The sequence below is a fragment of the Parasteatoda tepidariorum genome, chromosome 8 (genome assembly GCF_043381705.1).
Source record: "Parasteatoda tepidariorum isolate YZ-2023 chromosome 8, CAS_Ptep_4.0, whole genome shotgun sequence".
Classification (NCBI taxonomy): Eukaryota; Metazoa; Arthropoda; class Arachnida; order Araneae; family Theridiidae; genus Parasteatoda; species Parasteatoda tepidariorum.
In genome coordinates this window covers 24,674,335-24,693,876 of record NC_092211.1, presented here as the reverse complement: position 1 = coordinate 24,693,876, position 19,542 = coordinate 24,674,335, and the positions used below count along the sequence as shown (strand labels likewise).

At 28.9% G+C, this 19,542-nt stretch overlaps 1 protein-coding gene across 7 annotated transcripts in view; it reads left to right on the top strand.

The window, feature by feature from the left end:
- The window catches only part of LOC107455064 (apoptosis-stimulating of p53 protein 1), a 453,339-nt gene that overhangs the window by 415,047 nt on the left and 18,750 nt on the right, over positions 1–19,542 (top strand). For all 7 annotated transcript variants that reach the window (XM_043039313.2, XM_043039312.2, XM_043039311.2 and 4 more), the window contains one exon: positions 9,444–9,729. In XM_043039313.2, coding sequence (XP_042895247.1) covers positions 9,444–9,729 — 286 coding nt within the window. The remainder of the gene's footprint in view (positions 1–9,443; positions 9,730–19,542) is intronic.

The following is a 19,542-nucleotide window of genomic DNA, read 5'->3' as shown; positions in this document are numbered from 1 at the left end:
TACAGAGAAAACATGGAAAAATTACAAAATAATGAAAAGAGAAGGAGAAAATTATTAAAATAAAAAAATGTATATAAAAATTATTTAATAAAAATTCGGGAAAATAAAAGATATATCTTCATCAGATCACACGATTATATCCCGAATTTTTATTAAATTTTTTTATGTTATTTTATTTTAATAATTTTCTTCCTCTCTTTTCATTAATTTTTATATTATTATTTGTGCTTATATATATATATATATATATATATATAATATTTTGGTGTATGAAAAATTACTTTATTTTGCATCGACATACTAAAACTGCTTCGAGATTATGTTTCCTATTCGATTGCTTTCTTCTATCGTTTAAATTTTGTTTTACTTTAAACCGTTTTCTATTTCCTATCTTGCTTGCTATCCACACAATCAAATCTTCCCCTTTTCTAAAACTCTGGAATCACATTGACGAAGCGTGAAGTTTGGAATAGCGTGGTACGATTTATGAATGGTGCTATCCGAGAATTTTCTCAGAATGAAAATTATAGTTAAAAGAGAAATAGCGTTGATTTCTTTGTGTGATTTGGAATACCGAAATAAGAATTTCGTTTCTGATTATTTCCAAGTCTATAGGAAATACCTTTTTTTTTATTGCCCTGCCGTTCGATTATGAAATGTATTGTGTAAGGAGAAACTCCATCAACTCTTATTGGAAGGATTTTTTGTTGTGTGTTTATTTAATTTCAAAGTATAGTCACCTCTTTTCGTGTGTAGTATATCCATGCTAAGGGTATTGTGGAAAAAAAATTTACTTTATGTTAACTTATAAAGAATTATATATCCGGAATTTTTATTTAATTAATTACGAGTCAGTTTTTTTAATGGATTTTATTTGAGGTTTTTCATTTACCGAGAAAAGAAAGCGTCTTAAAAACTTCCAGAATATGGTAAAATTTACAGTGCTTTTGGCTGTATGGGAACATCAAAAAGCTCCTAATTTTTTTCATAGCGCTTTTATAATGATGTTGTTAAAATTAACAATAAAATATGGTTTCATAATAAGTTATAAATGTGCAAAATTCGTTAATTTTATCATCATACCTTAGAGCATGGCATAAAATCCATTTATTCGGTTAAATTTGCTCTACAGTTTTTTATATTTTTTGCTAAATGTGTAGTAATTAAAAGTTTCATTCATTCAGCAATATTTTCTATCATAATACACTAAAACTAAATGCCGAAAAAAAATTAAATAATTAACTTCAAAAAATTCTGTCTGGAAACCTATTTTATTTAAACTAATTAAAAGACATAATTCAAATTAAAAAACCTAAAATTCAGGTATCAATTATCCTAAAACCAAGAGACATAGTTCAAAAATATCAATCTACTAATATTCTATTATGATGTAATATTTCAGAGATAAAAATGTATTGTTAAAACTTACTTGCTAAAACTTTCTCGAATAAATAAAGAATCAATCTAACACTTTTCTTGTTGAAATTTTTCAAAACTAACTTTTTTTAAACAAAAATTTTAAAATTTTAAGTATGATCTGTAGATAGTTAAGCTCCCTTCTTTACTTTCAAGAAAAGAAGTATTAGTGATTAAATAAACTATCCTTATCTTAAGAACTTTTGTCATTTATCTTTACATGGTTCACTCGTCTTTTTGATAGTACCATTCTCTAAAAAAGTACTTAGATTGTCTCATGAATGAAAGTTTGTAGTACCTAACACTTAGAGCTATCTTTTTTTTTTAACGCGTGTTTATGCTTTGATAATTTAAACAAAGCTGAATCTATTGTTTTGAACTTGATGAAAAAAGATGGAGATAGGATATAAATCATTTTAAAAGCTGCTATAACTCTAGAAAAGATTCTTGGTTGCTCTAAAAATATTTGATTAATATCACAATGAGGTTTTATTTTAGAACTGTCTTATTAACTGTCGTTGTAACTGAGATTTTTAAACTGAATAAAATTTGTACTTTTTTTGTTTTATCAAGCAGTTGGGAAGGCATGTATGAAAAGTATATTTACTGATTCTCAGTTAATCTTAATCAGAATGAATCAGTATTTTTCATAAAATACGTAAAATGCAGTTTCAGTTAAAGTTGTTTTATTTTAACTATGTATGGAACTATGTATAAAAAAAACTTAATTTCTACTCGTAATTACTTTTACAGATAATTTAAATGTATGAAATTACCGGCATCCGCAGTGCCGATACTTTTTTACCGTAATTTGATCCAGAAATTTTTACAATTTTATACGAAACATTTTATTTCCAAAATAAAGTATTATTTTTAATGCGTGAAACTTTTTTTGTGTCTTAATGAATGTAATTTAAGCATATTTATATGAAAATAATACCATATTTTATAAAATTTCTATCTTTGGTCTAAAATGGAATGGGTCAAACTGAAACATGATTTCCTTTCTTCGTCAGATTCTTCCATTATCTTCGGTTAAATATTTTTAACATAGTACTCTGTCTATTAAATTAAAGTATTGTAAAAAGTATTATATCTAGTGAAATATTGTTTCACGAGTAAAAAAATTTTATTCTTTTTGTTTTCTTCAGATATATCGTTTTGTATCAGAAAAATTAAAAAAAATAATTATAATAATAATAAAGAAAATAGCCATTTTTCTTTATAGTACGTAAAATTAAAAAAAAAAAAAAACCCGAATAACTTCTAACCTATTGAACGGATTTTAATGGCATGTATGCTTAACCTAATATTCAAATTCATTTGTGTTCGGGTACAAAAACTTTTCTCTGAATAAACATCCATTTTTTTCCAACGAGTTTGGATTTTTGACCCTCAAATTAAATTTGGGGGGGGGAGGGAGCAGACGCTAGACTGAGAGTAAGAGAACTAAATGTTACATATTGGAATTTTCTTTCTTTGTATCGAAAATTTATGTAAAGCTTTTCTTCTTCATCACTGCCTAGTGCTGCCATTTTTCATGCTAAAATCTCAATTCATATGCTCTATCCCTTCTTGATGAAAAAGAGGTGTTATTTAAATATTTCAAAACTATAGCACTGTAACAGTAAGAGTTGGATAAACGTTTTTAACGCACATTCCTCATAATAACATAATACAAAATTTTATTCCTTTCTCTGGAGCAAAATGCTCGCCAAGATTTCATATTTTGGCTTTCTATAATCACCTTGTACATAATACGTTGACATATAATCGCAAAGTTTTTTGATGATCGGCTTATATCTTTATATAACAGACCTCGCTTTCGTAACATCTGCGAATTCCAGAGCTTTATTTTGTAGATTTATTGAATATAACTTCTCGTGCCAGTTTCATTTATGGGTGATAATATCTCTAGGATGATATTCCGAAAGGTAAAAGATAGAGAAAAAAAGAATTAGTTGTCATTGTTCTTTCTTGTTATCTTACAAAGTGATAAGGGAGGTAGTAAAAAGAAAAGAACTACGATTATCTATTGTTTCTTGACTTAAGACTTCTGAGAATGAGCAATAAAATTCTTCTGCCGACTTCTTTCTGTAGCATTTTACTAGGTTAGATTACCTCTCTCCTTGCAATAGGACGAACGAGGCTAGGCATTGATCTGTTTGGAAAGAACAATTAAAGTGCAATAAAAATTATGGTAGAATTAAGGAGTAAGAAACGAAGGGAAATTAGCAGTAGGAAAAAAAACTGTTTCCTTGTTTCCAGCATTATTAAAAACAAGTTCTTAAATGCAATTTACATGTTGGTTGCACTCTCAAAAAGAACAGTTTAAATTTTGAATTAATAACCGGGCCTTGAACCGTAATACAAAACAAATTTATTGCAACCTTGATAAATTGTTGTATCAAACCATGTTTTCCGTTCAATTTGAACCATAGTTTCCTGTAACCAAGTTCCTGTAAACCTGAAGTACGATGTGGTAATACTTCGTACTTCAGCAACAAATAAATTTCGTACTTCAGCAACAAATAAAAGCAAAGCAACAAATAAATTTCTGTGCATTTACTATGAAAATAGTAAATAGCATTCAAATAAGGATTGGATATACTTTGTACTACGTAGGAAATAAAGCAAAACAACGAATAAAGTAAATTCCCCTGCCTTTACCATGAAAATAGTAAATAACATGTAAAGAGGAGAGGATATACTTTGTACTAAGATGTATAGGCACTACGAATACGTATGAATAAAGCAAATCAGCAAATAAATTTCCGTACATTTACCATGAAGATAGTAAAAAGGATAGGATAACATGTAGAGAGGATAGGATTACGTGTAAAGGGGATAGGATAGCATGTAAAGAGGATATGATACTATTTACTAAGATAGGGTATACTTGGTACTACGACTACGTATGAATAATGCAAAACAACAAATAAATTTCTGTGTCTTTATGTTTTATTCACGTTATTTTGTTTTATTTATAATAAATTATAAGATTTTTTTACTGTAAGGAAACTACATACTGTACACCATACTGTAAGTAAACTACAGTTAAAGTACCGGCACTTTTTACCGTAAAATTCATTTTTATCGGAACATGTTACGAAACAAGAAATTTGATATACCATAAATTTTTACAGTAATGATTGCCGTATGTAATTACTACGGTAATAATTACAGTAATAATTTCAGTAACAATTATCGTTTAATTAGAGTGATTCAGTGATTTCACAGTTATAATCACCGTAAACTCCTCCCTGAATCACTCTATTAAATAAATATTGCTGTAAAAAATGAATAAACCAAATCACCAAATAAATTCCCGTCCCTTAACCATGAAAATAGTAAATAGCTTGCAAAGATGAGAGGAAATACTTTGTTACTAAGATGTATAGGGTATTCTTGAAACTACGACTTCGAATGAATAAAGCAAATCAAAAAATAAATTTCTGTGCCTTTACCATGAAAATAGTAAAAAGGATAGGATAACATGTAGAGTGAATAGGTTTACATGTAAAGGGGATAGGATAGCATGTAAAGAGGATATAATACTATGTACTAAGATAGGGTATACTTGGTACTACGACTATGTATGAATAAAGCAAATCAACAAATAAATTCCCATGCCTTAACCATGAAAATAGTAAATGACATGCAAAGAGGACAGGATATACTTTGTACTAAGATGTATAGGGTATACTTGGTACTACGACTACGTATGAATAAAGCAAAACAACAAATAAATTTCTGTGCCTTTATGTTTTATTCACGCTATTTTGTTTTATTCATAAGATTTTTTAGCACTAAAATTCGTCATCGAAAAGAGCTACGCAACTTGTATTCTTACTCTTTAAAGATTTAGCAGAAAACTATATCTTATTTTATTATACTTGCCGCTTTATCAAGATTATTACATAATGATTGAAACGAAACCAAATAAAATAGTAGCTAAAACTTAAACCAAAAATCGATAAAAAGTAATATAATAATAAGAAAAAACGACGGTTATTCTAGATAAAAATTACCTTTCTTTCCGCAATCTCAGTATTTCCACGATATATAATATAAGTATCTAAAGTGGTTGGAGTAGATTTTCTTTCCTTCCTTGGAAATTCTCTCATCTTATTGCCCCAAGGCTGCAACGAACATTATCGAACATCGAAGCCCTTTAAGTGGAGAAGGCGGTTTCTTTTCCATCTTACCTCATTTCCATTCCATAGCTTCAAAAATATCAGAATTGAAAGTTTCAATTTTTTTTTTTCCTAATTTTTTACGATGTCTGTGATACTATTCGCCATTGGAAGTTTTTGACACATGGTCGTTTTGAACTCCGGAATCCTTCCTTTGGCATTTTTTTCTCTTTTTTTGGCGCGATAACATGCGATGAATCACAATGTTGCTACTTACAGAAATATATTTATCGCTTCAGTTGTAGCACTTTCGTTCCTGCGGCTGTAAAAGTGATTGCATTTGCATATAGAGGTGAATGCTACAGAGAGATATACTTGGTTACAACAGCGCATTCGCCCAAACGTGAAGCGAAATTTTAAAACAAAAGTTTATCTTTGTAGTAATTGTAAGTAAAGTTTAAACATTTGTGTCCTTAAATTTATTCTGAAAAACCCAAGCAACTGCATTATTTTAAAAATCCCTGAAAGTATAACTACGAAAATATCCGAATTAAGAATAAATTCTAACGTTAAAAGATTAAAGTAGTTGCATTGAAGTGATAGTGCTAACGTATGATGCTTTTGTTACTGGTGGTCATACATTTAGTTAAAAAGCTTGGGATAATATTTTCAAATAGAAAATATTAATTATAGTAAAGGAAAACGTTTTGAATGAAAAGCATCCCGAATTCCATGACGTCAATAAGATGCTTCTGTGGATGGAGTGTGCTGTTATCTAGTAGAAATTTCGGAAATTTGTATAGATTAAATAACTATGCTGAAACAATACTAAAGAACAGGTTGATGAAAAATAACACATTACAAAAGAGTGTGGTTTTTCTCAATATTTCTCCAAGCCCTTTGATAGAATTTTGCCATACAAATAATATAAATTTAAAAAGAACTTTTTTGTAAATTTTTAAAGATGCCTGAAGATGATACCTTTGATCTTGGTGCAAACAGACAATTGAAGGTTTTGAGACAATTTAATGATAATTTGTAAGGTTCGCATAAGTCTAATTTTATTACAGCAGAGAATAGTTTGACTTTAATATAAAAAGGTGGCAACATTCAGAGATGTAAATAGAACGCTTCGCAAAAATATATATTTCGCTGTTATTATTTTTCATTAAATGCTTTTATAAAATATCTCTTATCTTATTTACTGTATTGCATATTAATTAAATTCCTTGTCATTCAACTTTATCTTATATGGCGCAGCCGTCTTTTTAAAAAGGAACCTTTTTACAACTTATTCTTTGAACATCGTCTACTTCTACATTGAACTTCTTCTATCGCTACATTTTAAATTCTTTCCATGAAATTTTGACTGCCAACGAAGCAAAAAAGTATTCATCATTGGCTGATCCTCGCCCAGGTAAACCTATTTTGACAAAAAATAACATTTAACCGAAAAAAATTTGAAAATTGGATTCCATTACATACTGATTTCTTCTCGCCAAACATACGTCGCCAAAACAGCAAAAAGCTTTGTTTAAGTTATAAAAAAGTCATGATTTCCATGTACAAAATGACAAGTTTCTCTGTAGTAGCCGTTATAGGGGAGAGTGGGGTCAATTGTAACAGGGTACGATTGTAACAGAGCAAAAATTTCGAGTGTCGGATTCTAGATTTGGTTCCTAGGTGGCGCACAAGGTGTATTTAATAAATCTACATGTACACCCCTGATGGCAACCATTTTTATGTACTTTTGAAAGAGTTACATCACAAAAGATATTTTCACGCCACGCAAGTACTTTTTTTGGTATTAGAATATTATATTGTAACAAAGTAATTTTGTTTAAACAAATAAAAATTAGTAACCGAATATGTAAGTGGACACCTTAATTAACATTTCAATAAAAAAAAGATTAGTTTTGCTAATTAACTAGCATTGTTTTTAACAAATGAAGCTGAAATGGCGTCTTGGGGACAATTGTAACAATAAGTAAAGGGACGATTGTAACAGCTGAAAATAAATAATCTTATGTTTACAAACCATTACTTAACTCTTTAAGAACCACCAATAGTTTCCTATATCATTTATATTATGTTGCATGTGCATTATTTTATTTGTCACCTTTCACAGCATAAATTAAAATTTTTAACCCCTTAAAGTTAAAAGTTTAACCCTTTAGGTCTCTGCTCATTATTATTTTTACTCCTAAAATATCACTACTATTTTGATCAATAAAAAAATATATCACAACTATGATAATATGTATAATTAACTATGTTTTAGTTGAATTTATGAACTGTTACAATTGACCCCGTAAGTGGGGACAATTGTAACAAGTGCACGACTGTCAAAAATTGTTAATAACTAATATAATAATATTTAAAATCAGGTATTTATTTTTCTTCTAGTAGAGGATAGTCTACTTTACACGACTGCCAATAAATACTAATAATATATTGAATTTTTTGTTAGTTAAAAATAGTTAAGTAAAAAATGTTACAATTGACCCCACTCTCCCCTATAGTAGAAATTTCGAAAACTAAAAATAATACTAAAGAGAAATTGGATGTAAAAAATTCTACCTCTTGAAAACGCGAGGCTTACCACTTTACTGCTTTCCGCTTTTAAATTGAATTTTTCAATACAAATAATTTCTTCCCTACTTTATTTTACATCAAATCATTATTTTGTGTACGTTCGGGCACATAGAATACATACATTATATAGTCCTTTTAGTTCGAAATGAATTATTTTCTGTACATTTTGTATTTTTTCTATTAAAATTTTTAAGCAATTGCTGTAACTCCATTTTAAAAATAATCTATGCAGATATGTAAACAACCCTAAGCTAACACGTTACGTTCACATTAATATAATGTAACATTTGATCTACTGATAGCATAACAATAAAAGCAAAAGCCTTATTTCCTGATACAATTTTATTTCTTTGGAACGCTCGGGTAGAAATACTATCCCATCTGTAGAATTTTATTTTATGGCATATTTATTGCATTTTGAACAATATAAATAATCGCATTCTGGACCATTGCTCTTATCCAAACGGGTCTTAGTTCTAACAATTTTCTCTAGGGACTAACGCATTGAACGTTTTCCGTTTCTTGTTTTTATCCACTAAAGAAATAAATCGTCTTCTGATATTACTTTGACAGATGATATGTTCTTAATATTCCGAATTGAATTTCAAATATTTGAAATTAATAGCATGCGAGTAGTACATTTCCTTTCTATTTTTAAAAATAGTTCTTTTAAAAGTGAATGGCAAGATATTTGCATTTAAAAGTGCTTAGGATATTTTTGGGTTGAATGAGAAACTCTTATTATTATTGCTGGCTGTTACGTGAGCAGTAAAAAATTACGGTACCGGCACTTTGGGTGCATCATCTGTAAAATCCATTTTTAACGTAATTTTTACTGCAATATTTATTTAATTAGAGTGAGTCACTGGTTTTAGTGTAATTGATACTGTAAAAATGATGGCATATCAGATTTTTCTTCCGTAATAAGTTTCGGTAAAAAGTATCGTTATCCTCACACCGGTACTTTTTCCTGCAATTTGATCCGGGATTTTTTGCAGTGAACAGACAAATCTTGAAGAAACATCTAGGAAATAAAGGGATCAATCCTGTCAAAATAGGGCAATATCAAAAGCTCTTTTTTTAGTATTAAAATTGTTGATTAATAAATACCTCGTCTTAATTTAAAAGTTTAGTTAGAAATATCTACATCATATCATAACATACTCATCTCAACAGTATCTAATTTTCCTTTTTTATTTATTTATTTTTCTTCTTAAATTTTGCTTCGCTTTTTTTCTTTAATTTTTAACAGCTTTTCAAAACAAATTCTTTAATCAGTATTTCTTTTTATTTTAGCTTCCGGAAAGCAATGAGCTGAGTCTGGCGGACCTGCGCCAGATGGCGGCCCGGCAGCAGCACCAAATTGAAGCCCATCAGCAACTATTAGTCGCCAAAGAGCAACGCTTGAAATTCCTGAAGCAACAAGAAGCTCGACACCATCAGGGACCGAATACCCATGCCCAAGAAGGGGACAGATTACGGTATTTGAGAGAGAAAGTGGAATTGCAAGAGTTGAAACTTCGGCGACTAAGGGCGCTTAGAGGACAAGTAGAACAGCATAAATCAAATAATTCCAATCTAGGTACGTTTATATTTTATATTTACCCATATTCAACACTAAAATATCGAAATCAATAGTTTTGCTGCTACTTTCAAGTGTCAAGTGTTCTTTACAAAATAACTTACGAAAAAATAAGTTATTTTAAAAGAAGTTAATTTTACTCAGAGTAAAAATGTTGACCAGAAGTTATTGTTCCACAAAAGATAAGGTATAATTTGTGCTTTGTAGACTACAGCAAAAAACAACGTTAATAAAACACGAATGAAAGTACAAAAAATAGGTACTGTACTTTCACCTGTGCTTTATTCACGCTGCTTTAGAAGTTATGGGATTATGTGACAAAACTGAACTTTATTGTCTGAAATTGTTTTGTCATTTATTTTATTGTGAAATCCAGTTGCAAAATGTTGTGCTCATTGATATGTGCTATTTAAAGCTACTGAGCACCACTCCTTGACATTATTGTTTTTTATATATTTTTGTAAAAAATATATTCTGTAATGGTTTCTTAGTTTTTCAAAGTTTTCTTAACATGATTACTTTTCACCAAAAATAGTGTTTCGATTATGTGAAGGAGACTAAACTGTCCTCTTCCATACTCCGAATCTGCACCCTATGACGTTCATACTTTCTATGAGCTTTTCTTTAGTCCAAAAATCTGCATCATATGACATTCATATTTTCAATAAACTCTTCCATAATTCAAATCTGCAGCATATGACTTTTATATTTGCAATAAACTCTGCTCTAGTCTAAATCTATATCATATGGCGTTCATGTTTTCAGTGAACTATTCCAATTCTGCACCATATGACGTTCATATTTTCAATGAACTCTTTTCATAATTCAAATCTGTACCATATGACGGTTTATACTTTCAATGAACTTTTCTTTAGTCCAAATCCGCATCATATGACATTCATATTTTCAATAAACTCTTCCATAACTCAAATCTGCAGCATATGACTTTTATATTTGCAATAAACTCTACTCTAGTCTAAATCTAGTATATCATATGACGTTCATGTTTTCAGTGAATTATTCCAATTCTGCACCATATGACGTTCATATTTTCAATGAACTCTTTCATAATTCAAATCTGTTCCATCTGACTTACATACTTTCAATGAACATAAAACAGGCGAACAGTTTCATACGGTCCATGTAGTCAAGAAGTGAGTGTACAATTTCTTCTTACAGTGAGCAAGCACAGAGGACTAAGACTGTATTTGTGTCTCTATGCTGTGTAATTATGTTCATTGTGTAACTAGTGTCACCATACGAATAAATGCCTTAAAAATTTAAAACATTGCTTTCCAATTTCGTTAAAAAATTATTGTGAGATTAATTGTGTCTCGTCATTTGATTAATGTCTCTAGTGCAATTATGTATTTTTATGAAGTTTCATGTTGAAAATAATTTGTTAAGAGCCAATTATTATTACGTTTTCTTAACGTTCCAACGTTATGTCGTATTAAATTCCATATTCTACTAGTAGCCTCTGTGGGAAGTGTCTTGAATTTCTTGGTTTCTCTTGAAAATTTTACTATTTTACCACGTTTATATTAACTTGCCTTCGTGTATGTCTGTTTAGGTGGAATTTTGTAATCGATTTTAAGCTAACTTCCCGACTGGCTACAGACTTCAAATTTGGCACATAGTTCAGAATTGGATGACAATACATGAAAATGAAGAGAAAGAAGACATACGAAGTAAAATAAAATTAAAATTAAAGAAAAATTAGTATTTCCGCGATTGTCTTTTGTTGTCGTTTCGATTATTTCAAATTAGTGTCACATGTCAGTTGAAAAGTTTTGTGTACAGTGAGTGAAAAAATTGAGATTTTGGAAGTGAGTACAAAAAAAATCAAAATAAAAAAATAATATTTTTAAAAGCTACGTTTTTGTTGTGGAGAATAATAATTAAAAAATAAAAATTTGAAAAACAAAAAACGTGGGGCGCATGAAATACATAACAGTACATATACACATACATATACACATTTTTTTACTCATGCACATCCACATATACATGCACATACACATGCATATACACAAACATATTTCACATACACATTCAGATACAATTACAATTACAGATATACATACACATATTCTCATGAGCACACATACACACACTAATATAACATTACTGTAATGTATTTCATGCTCCCCCCGTTTTTCGTTTTTCAAATTCTTGTTTTTTAATTATTATTCTCCACTACAAAAACGTGGTTTTAAAAAATATTTTTTTTTATTATCTCTAAAGTTAAATTTTTTTTTTACCGGTAAGTTCCACATTCGATTAGCATATGTGCGTTCTATGCATGTCTTCGGCTGACAAGATAATTTAAAAACATTAAAATAAACATATCTTCAAAATTCTGTTCAGATGAAAAAATTTTCTTTTAAAAAAAATAATAATTAGGAAAAAAGTTAATATAATATTTGTACATATAAACGATACAATTAGTAATTTATTCACTTATGCAATCTGTAATATATTTCTTCTGTAATATATGTACCAGTCTTTTCTTAATGGGTTCGATTTGATATTGTTACATTTACCATCGTTATTTTTAAATCTTAAAAAAAAAATTCATAATATTTCTTCAGTTTAAGTTCATCAACCTGATAACCAGTGATGCAGAAAATATATTTTTTTCTTAAAAAAAAGTTTTCCATCATAAAAGGTATAATTTAAATTAAAGTAGAAACTGGTTAAATACTAAAAAGGAATGCATTTTGTTTGTCGTTCGTAATTTTTCTTATTTTTTAATGTATCTAACAGAAAAGCTGTTTTCAGATCTAGTTCTCTATACAGAACGAGGTATATCAGACTGCACACTTTTGTATCTGCCAACTCTTCTGGATTTTCCAGTAGACTACTGGATTTTGCCGGTTTCTCCTGGTCTACTGGTTTAAATATAAGCTTTTTTTCGTTCTCTAAATTTTAATAATAAAGTATTATTCTTTGCATAATATCATCTTTGTAAAGTAATAATGTCTTTGAAAAATACCAGAAATAAAATTAAAAGTCCTGTTTATTTCATTGAGAGGACACATATCTTAAGATTTTTCTCATAAATTTTAAATAAGAAAACTAGACAATCAACAGTTTCAGAATAGCAATTTAATACAGTAAGTCTTTTTTTTAATAGAGATTTGCTGAAATAGTCTTCCCACCCTTAAAATAACAAAAACAAGTGTTCTTAGGCATTAAAAATTCTTTTGCGAAAACAGATCTTTCTCAAAATTTTAATTATTAAGAAACTTGTTTGAAAAATATTGATTGTATAATTATCGTATTTTATTATATTTTCTACTTTTATAACCGTTGTTGAAAAGCCGACCTAATTTTGGGTTTACGACTACTAATTTTCAACTCCGTAGCCTTGTAATTTTGAACCAATCCAGAAGAAGAGGAAACTTCTGAATCAGTACCCCCAGAGGTACGATTTGTTATGGGAACATGGAGGACTATGTGATTCGACAGATTTAACTTGCATCAGTCACCATTTACTACACGGGAGTCTTCGGCCGGCGGGGATTGAACCCACGACCTTTTGGACATGGGCCCAGTGCCCTACCAGCCTGACTGTTTCGGTATAATTATTGTAAAGCATTTTCGCAACAGCCCGTTGTTGGCTCTCCATAATTTTCTCGCCAGCGGTATGATGGTAGCAATGTGGTCCGCATTCCACGCGGATTGCCTTTACTTTCCAGGCAGATATCGATTGCGCTCGCCAATTTTGACTTGGGGGATCTTCAAGCCAGCACCGTAAATTAATAAAACACACAATAACAAGACAGTGTCTTAACCACTATGCCTTATCGTAGCAAGTGTTATTATATTGTTATAGTAATTTAAAATAAAATAATAATAAAAAGAATCTAAATTTGAAATCGATAGCTCCTATTCTGGTTTGGCCACTATCGTAGCAAGTGTTATTATATAGTTATAGTAATTTAAAATAAAATAATAATAAAAAGAATCTAAATGTGAAAACGATAGCTCCTATTCTGGTTTGGCCACTATCGTAGCAAGTGTTATTATATTGTGATAGTAATTTAAAATAAAATAATAATAAAAGGAATCTAAATTTGAAAACGATAGCTCCTATCCTGGTTTTGCCACTATCGTAGCAAGTGTTATTATATTGTTATAGTAATTTAAAATAAAATAATAATAAGAAGAATCTAAATATGAAAGCGATAGCTCCTATTCTGGTTTGGCCATTATCGTAACAAGTGTTATTATATTGCGATAGTAATTTAAAATAAAATAATAATAAAAAGAATCTAAATTTGAAAACGATAGCTCCTATTCTGGTTTTGCCACTATCGTAACAAGTGTTATTATATTGTTATAGTAATTTAAAATAAAATAATAAAAAGAATCTAAATATGAAAGCGATACCTCCTATTCTGGTTAGACCACTATCGTAGCAAGTGTTATTATATTGTTATAGTAATTTAAAATAAAATAATAATAAAAAGAATCTAAATTTGAAAACGATAGCTCCTATTCTGGTTTGGCCACTATCGTAACAAGTGTTATTATATTGTTATAGTAATTTAAAACAAAATAATAATAAAAAGAATCTAAATTTGTAAACGATAGCTCCTATTCTGGTTTTACCACTATCGTAGCAAGTGTTATTATATTGTTATAGCAATTAAAAATGAAATAATAATAAAAAGAATTTAAATTTGAAAACTATAGCGCCTATTCTGGTTTGGCCAATATCTATTTTATGTTTTATTAAAATGTAACAACCATCATTTTATATATGAGAATTAAGTAAATATAATAAAAAAAGCTTATAAAAAAATTTCTCCCCCCCCCCCGGTTGAATTCCTTAATTACCTCCAGCAGAAAAGGTTTAAACATTCAGGAATGCAATGGACTGTGGGCGCATTTCTGAATATTTCCCTGAAAGTATAAGTTCAAGCTATATAAATGCAAAAGATACAAAACTTTTTGCAATGCACGAATATAGTTGAAATGAGCTTTCGTAAAAACTTTAAATGGTGTTTCCTCAAAACTTAAGTTTTTTATTCTCGCAGACACGATAACTGCTTTATTTTCAACCGGTTTTCGTTTCGTGCCTGCAAGCATCAGAACACAGTTTAGAGAAAACGCATTTAAAGTTTACGGAAGCATGTTCGTGCCAAAATCAATGTAAGCAATGTTGAATCTTCTACTTTCTCAAAGTTTCAACTTATTACTTTGAGGAAAATGTTCTTAAACGTGAAAACTTTGGAGTTCAAAATTTTTCACCTCACCAGAGCCATTGAATATTATCACTTCTGAAACTATTTTTTTTATTGATATGATTTTTAGATTTCATTTTTACAGAAGCATATTCTTGTCAAAATCATTGCAAAGGTTGTTGCATCTGCCTTTCCCCGAAAGTTTAAACTTAATACTTAGAGCAGGGACGACGAGCCAATGGCACGCGTGCCATATATGACACGGGATACAATATTTTGGGTACGCCACCCATCACAAAGTTTACTATGAAGCATATTAACAATTAAATTAAAACTCAAAAGAAAATTATTGACAAAAAAATTAACAATTAATGCCAAAAAAACAATTAATAACCATAAAAAAAAACAAGTTAACAATAAATAACTAGCAAAAAAAATTAACAGTCCTACTTAAACTAACATACAATCTAATATAAGTTATTTGTCAGCTGATTTGCAACAACAGAAGTCACACTGATGTTACTTTAAGTTGAATTATGCGTATAATTGAGACATTGCAAAATGTTTTTTTTTCATAGTATATAAAGAGTTTTGAGTTAATAGTATTCAGTATTATTACTTTCTCAATAATCACGAAGTTAAAACTAGTTGATGGCACATCTATGACCACATTAAACAATTTTTTAGAAAAAATGGCAAGTTGGTGCAAAAAGGTTTGCCACCCCTGACATAGAGGAATATGTTGCTTTTGAATATGAAACCTTTCGTACTCAAAGTTTTCACGCCAAGGCCTGGATTTTGCATTCAATGTAGAACTTTTTTTTTTTTTTTTTTTTTTTTTTTTTTTTTTTTTTTTTTTTTTNGCATTCAATGTAGAACTTTTTTTTTTTTTTTGAATTTTTGACTATTTCATTTTTACAAAAATACTGACAAAATCATTGCCAAACAGTATTGCACCGTCCATTTTCTATGAATTTTATTTTCCTTTTTCTGAGAGTTTTAACTTCGAGAAAAATGTTGTCTGATGATAAACAAGCTTAACATTTTCAAATCAGTGTCCAGATTTTACATTTAATATTTACATTTTGAAATTCATTTTCATTTATTAGATTTTTAGACTCTATTTCATTTTTACGAAAACATGTTCGTAGCGAAATCAATTCAAATAGTGTGTGCTGCACCTTTCTTCTTTAAAGTATTTCATTTTAATACTCTGTGGAAAGTGTTTTCAATTGCTATACTGTCCAGCTCTAAATTTCCCATCGCCAAACCCCGTTTTCTTCATTCGATATTTGTATTTTTGAATTATTTTTCTTTAATATGATTTTTTCGATTCTGTTTCATTTTTACGAAAGCATATTGGTGTCAAAATCGATGCAGTTTTGCGTCTTCCTTTTTCTAAGAGTTTCATTTGAATAGTATACTGAAAATGTGAATAGAGTCGAGCTCAATGCTCGGCAATCATCAATGCAATCATCGGTTTTGTATTCGCCATTTTATGTTTCAGAACTTTTTATATTTTATGCAATTCTTGAATTCGATTTCAATTTTACAAAAGCATAAAAGGTGCCAAAATCAATACCAACATCTTTCTTTTTCTAATTCAAAAGCTTCATGAGGCTGTTTATAGTAACTTTTTAATCATGTGGGAAAAAAACACTCTAAGAGCTTTAAACTCAAATAAAAACTTTAATTTTTAACAATGTATGTATACCATTGTGCCTTGTTGTCTGAACTTGAGAACAGATAAGTAGTTTAAATAATTGTAAAATTATTAATTTTTTTAATAGCCAATTTGGCGAATTTCTCCAACCTTAATGAAAATAATAAAATCAATAAATAATTCCCAGTTTTTGCATATTTTTATGAACCCAGACATTCTAGCATGCATTATAATATATCATCGAGTTATTTTGATATGAAGTTAAAGGGCGTATCAAAATCTTATGACATTTTAAAGACAGGCCTCAACATGTTTTTTTTTTTTTTTTTTTTTTTTTTTTTTTTTTTTTTTTTTTTTTTTAATTTAATTTTTTGCTTCATTTTAAACTACTTAGATAGTTCCAAACACTTAGGATATAAATAAGAACTACTTTTTTTTTACTATATTTCATTTTTAAATTACTGTAAATTTTATTTTCGTATATAATTTTAAGTAAACTTTTTTTAACCACTTGAATCACATTTAGAGTATACTAATTATTATAATAATTTTTTTTATTCAGTTTGGTATTTTGAGAGCTGTCTTTGAATATTTTGGTTTTTCATTGGTCCAAGCAAAATGTTTTGACATGATATAGGTATTTTAAAATCATATCTGAAAAATATAAACACGAACATTTTAATGCTTTCTTACAGTGTTGAATTTGTGGTGCTGCCATCTTACGACAACTTTTCAAACTATATGTTAATGTCAGCATTATTTTTGGTTATTAATTGTTTTTATAAAATTTAGTCTTGGTTGTTTCCATGAATGATGCACTAAAATCAGAAGACACAAATTATTAGTTCTTTACTTTTTCTAAACAAAATATGTTTACAAGAGGATTTTTTTTTTTCAAATAAGCTCTAAATATAACCCGTCATATAAGTCGACCGCTGAAAAACAAAATATGAAAATTTGTAACGAAAAAAAAATTATTAAGTTTACAAAATTTTCTCAAGTTAAAAATATTTCACATTGTTCTCTCTGGATTTTATACATTTGCCCTCAAATAAAGATGCATTAATAGGCGGCGCATACTTTTCATATCAGGCATTCTTACTCAGGCATAAAGATGCTCTGAGGCGATTAGTCAAATGATTCATCAATCGCTTGAAAAAATATGGATTAATATATTATTGTAAAATCTTTTAAAAAGTGTGAAATTTTTAATTCTTTGGATGGAGGTGACGAGGATTTTTGTGGGACTCAGCAGATGAAAAAGTAGAATCCATTACTGAGTAGGATCAGTAAGACGATGCTACTACCGTTTTCGGGAATCCTTAAATTTGTAGCGTTATAGTATGTTTTAAAAGTTTTTACATTGTGTTCTAGTTTTTTGAAATGCTCTACTTTTCTTATTCTTAATGTATTTTTTTTCTGAACGTAAATTTAAACCACTGTATTTTTTTCTTTAAAAAAAGGAATTGTATATATCATGTTAAAAATAGTTTTTGAAAGGGGTAAATTTATACGGTGTTATTCATATCTATCTCATTGTTTATAATGCATCAATACAAATTTCTGGATAAATAAATGTCTAACTTTATTTATAAGTTGACCCCCTGATTTTCGTGGTTTTTTTTTTTGGAGGGGGGGGGGTTCTAAAGTTGACTTAAGCTGGAATAAATGATAAATGAATAAAAGGCAATTAAATATCCGCCGTGGAAAGCATCAAAACCTGTTTCAAATTACCCAAACCACTAAAAAATAGAGTACAAGAAGAAGAAAATTTTATCACAAGCCTGTTTATAAACAACTTGCTATAAAAAATAAATAAAAACAAACATGTGTTTTTTCCCCCGTGACTTAAATGTAATGTAATATTAAATCGATATTTTTTTTTTGTAAATTTATTTAATTTTACTCACTTTCTTTAATTTCTTTTCGTTTGAAATTTAATTCAAATGTTTGCGTTTCATTTGTTTCAATTGCATTTTTTCCTGCCGGGTAGAAAACAGTAGTGTTTTTCTAAAGTAATCTGAAATTTAAGGAAAAAGTATTTTTAAATGGTTATTATGTTTATACTTATTATTCTAAATTTCTTAAGAAAGGAATGAAAAAAATTAATCCTTGAAATACGAGCCTGAATCTAAGAGGTAAGGAAATAATGAAACAATCTCCAATCGTACTTTTTAATTATTAATTATAATTTATTTATTTATGTCGATTTATTTTATGATTAAATTTCTCATAACTACGTAAGAGTTACCACACTCTTTTTCAAAAGTAGTTAAATTAATTCTTTTTTTTTTAGATTAAATAATAGTTTGATAAATAGTCCTTTGACCAATGCAATGTTGGTAATTTCTGCTATCTCTTCGCAAATTTTTTTTATTTTTTAATAATCCTAATTTTATGCTAACCACTACTTGTGCATTCTTTAACTCTCCGTCACAAAATAGCTGCTTTCGAGTGATAAATTAAACATTGCTAATACCACGAAAGAAAGTAATAAGGATTGCTTGAAGTACTTCTTTAAATACGTAAGCTGTATTTTTTTTTAATGTATGTTTTAATTTTGCGTAACTTACTTTTCTGTCTTTTCAAAAACACCGCATCATGCATATTTAATTAAAAAATATTCAGATAATTTATGTATTTCTGCATTTATTTTACCTAAGTCTGTCTATCTTAGTCTATCTGTCTAAGTCTATTTTACCTAAGTTCTAAGTCTGTCGATAAGCCTGGTTAAAGGCTTTATAATGTATTCCACTAGCTTTTCACCCATTTCAAAAAGTTCTAAAAACTATATAAATTAGTTAAATTTATAATAGTCAACTGCTGAAACAAAATACAAACATTTGAACTTTAATATAATACTAACATGCCACTAAAATGCCAATACGTCATTTAATAGACGTATCATGCAAACAAATGATGATACTAGGATGGCTCTCTGCCAACATTATACGC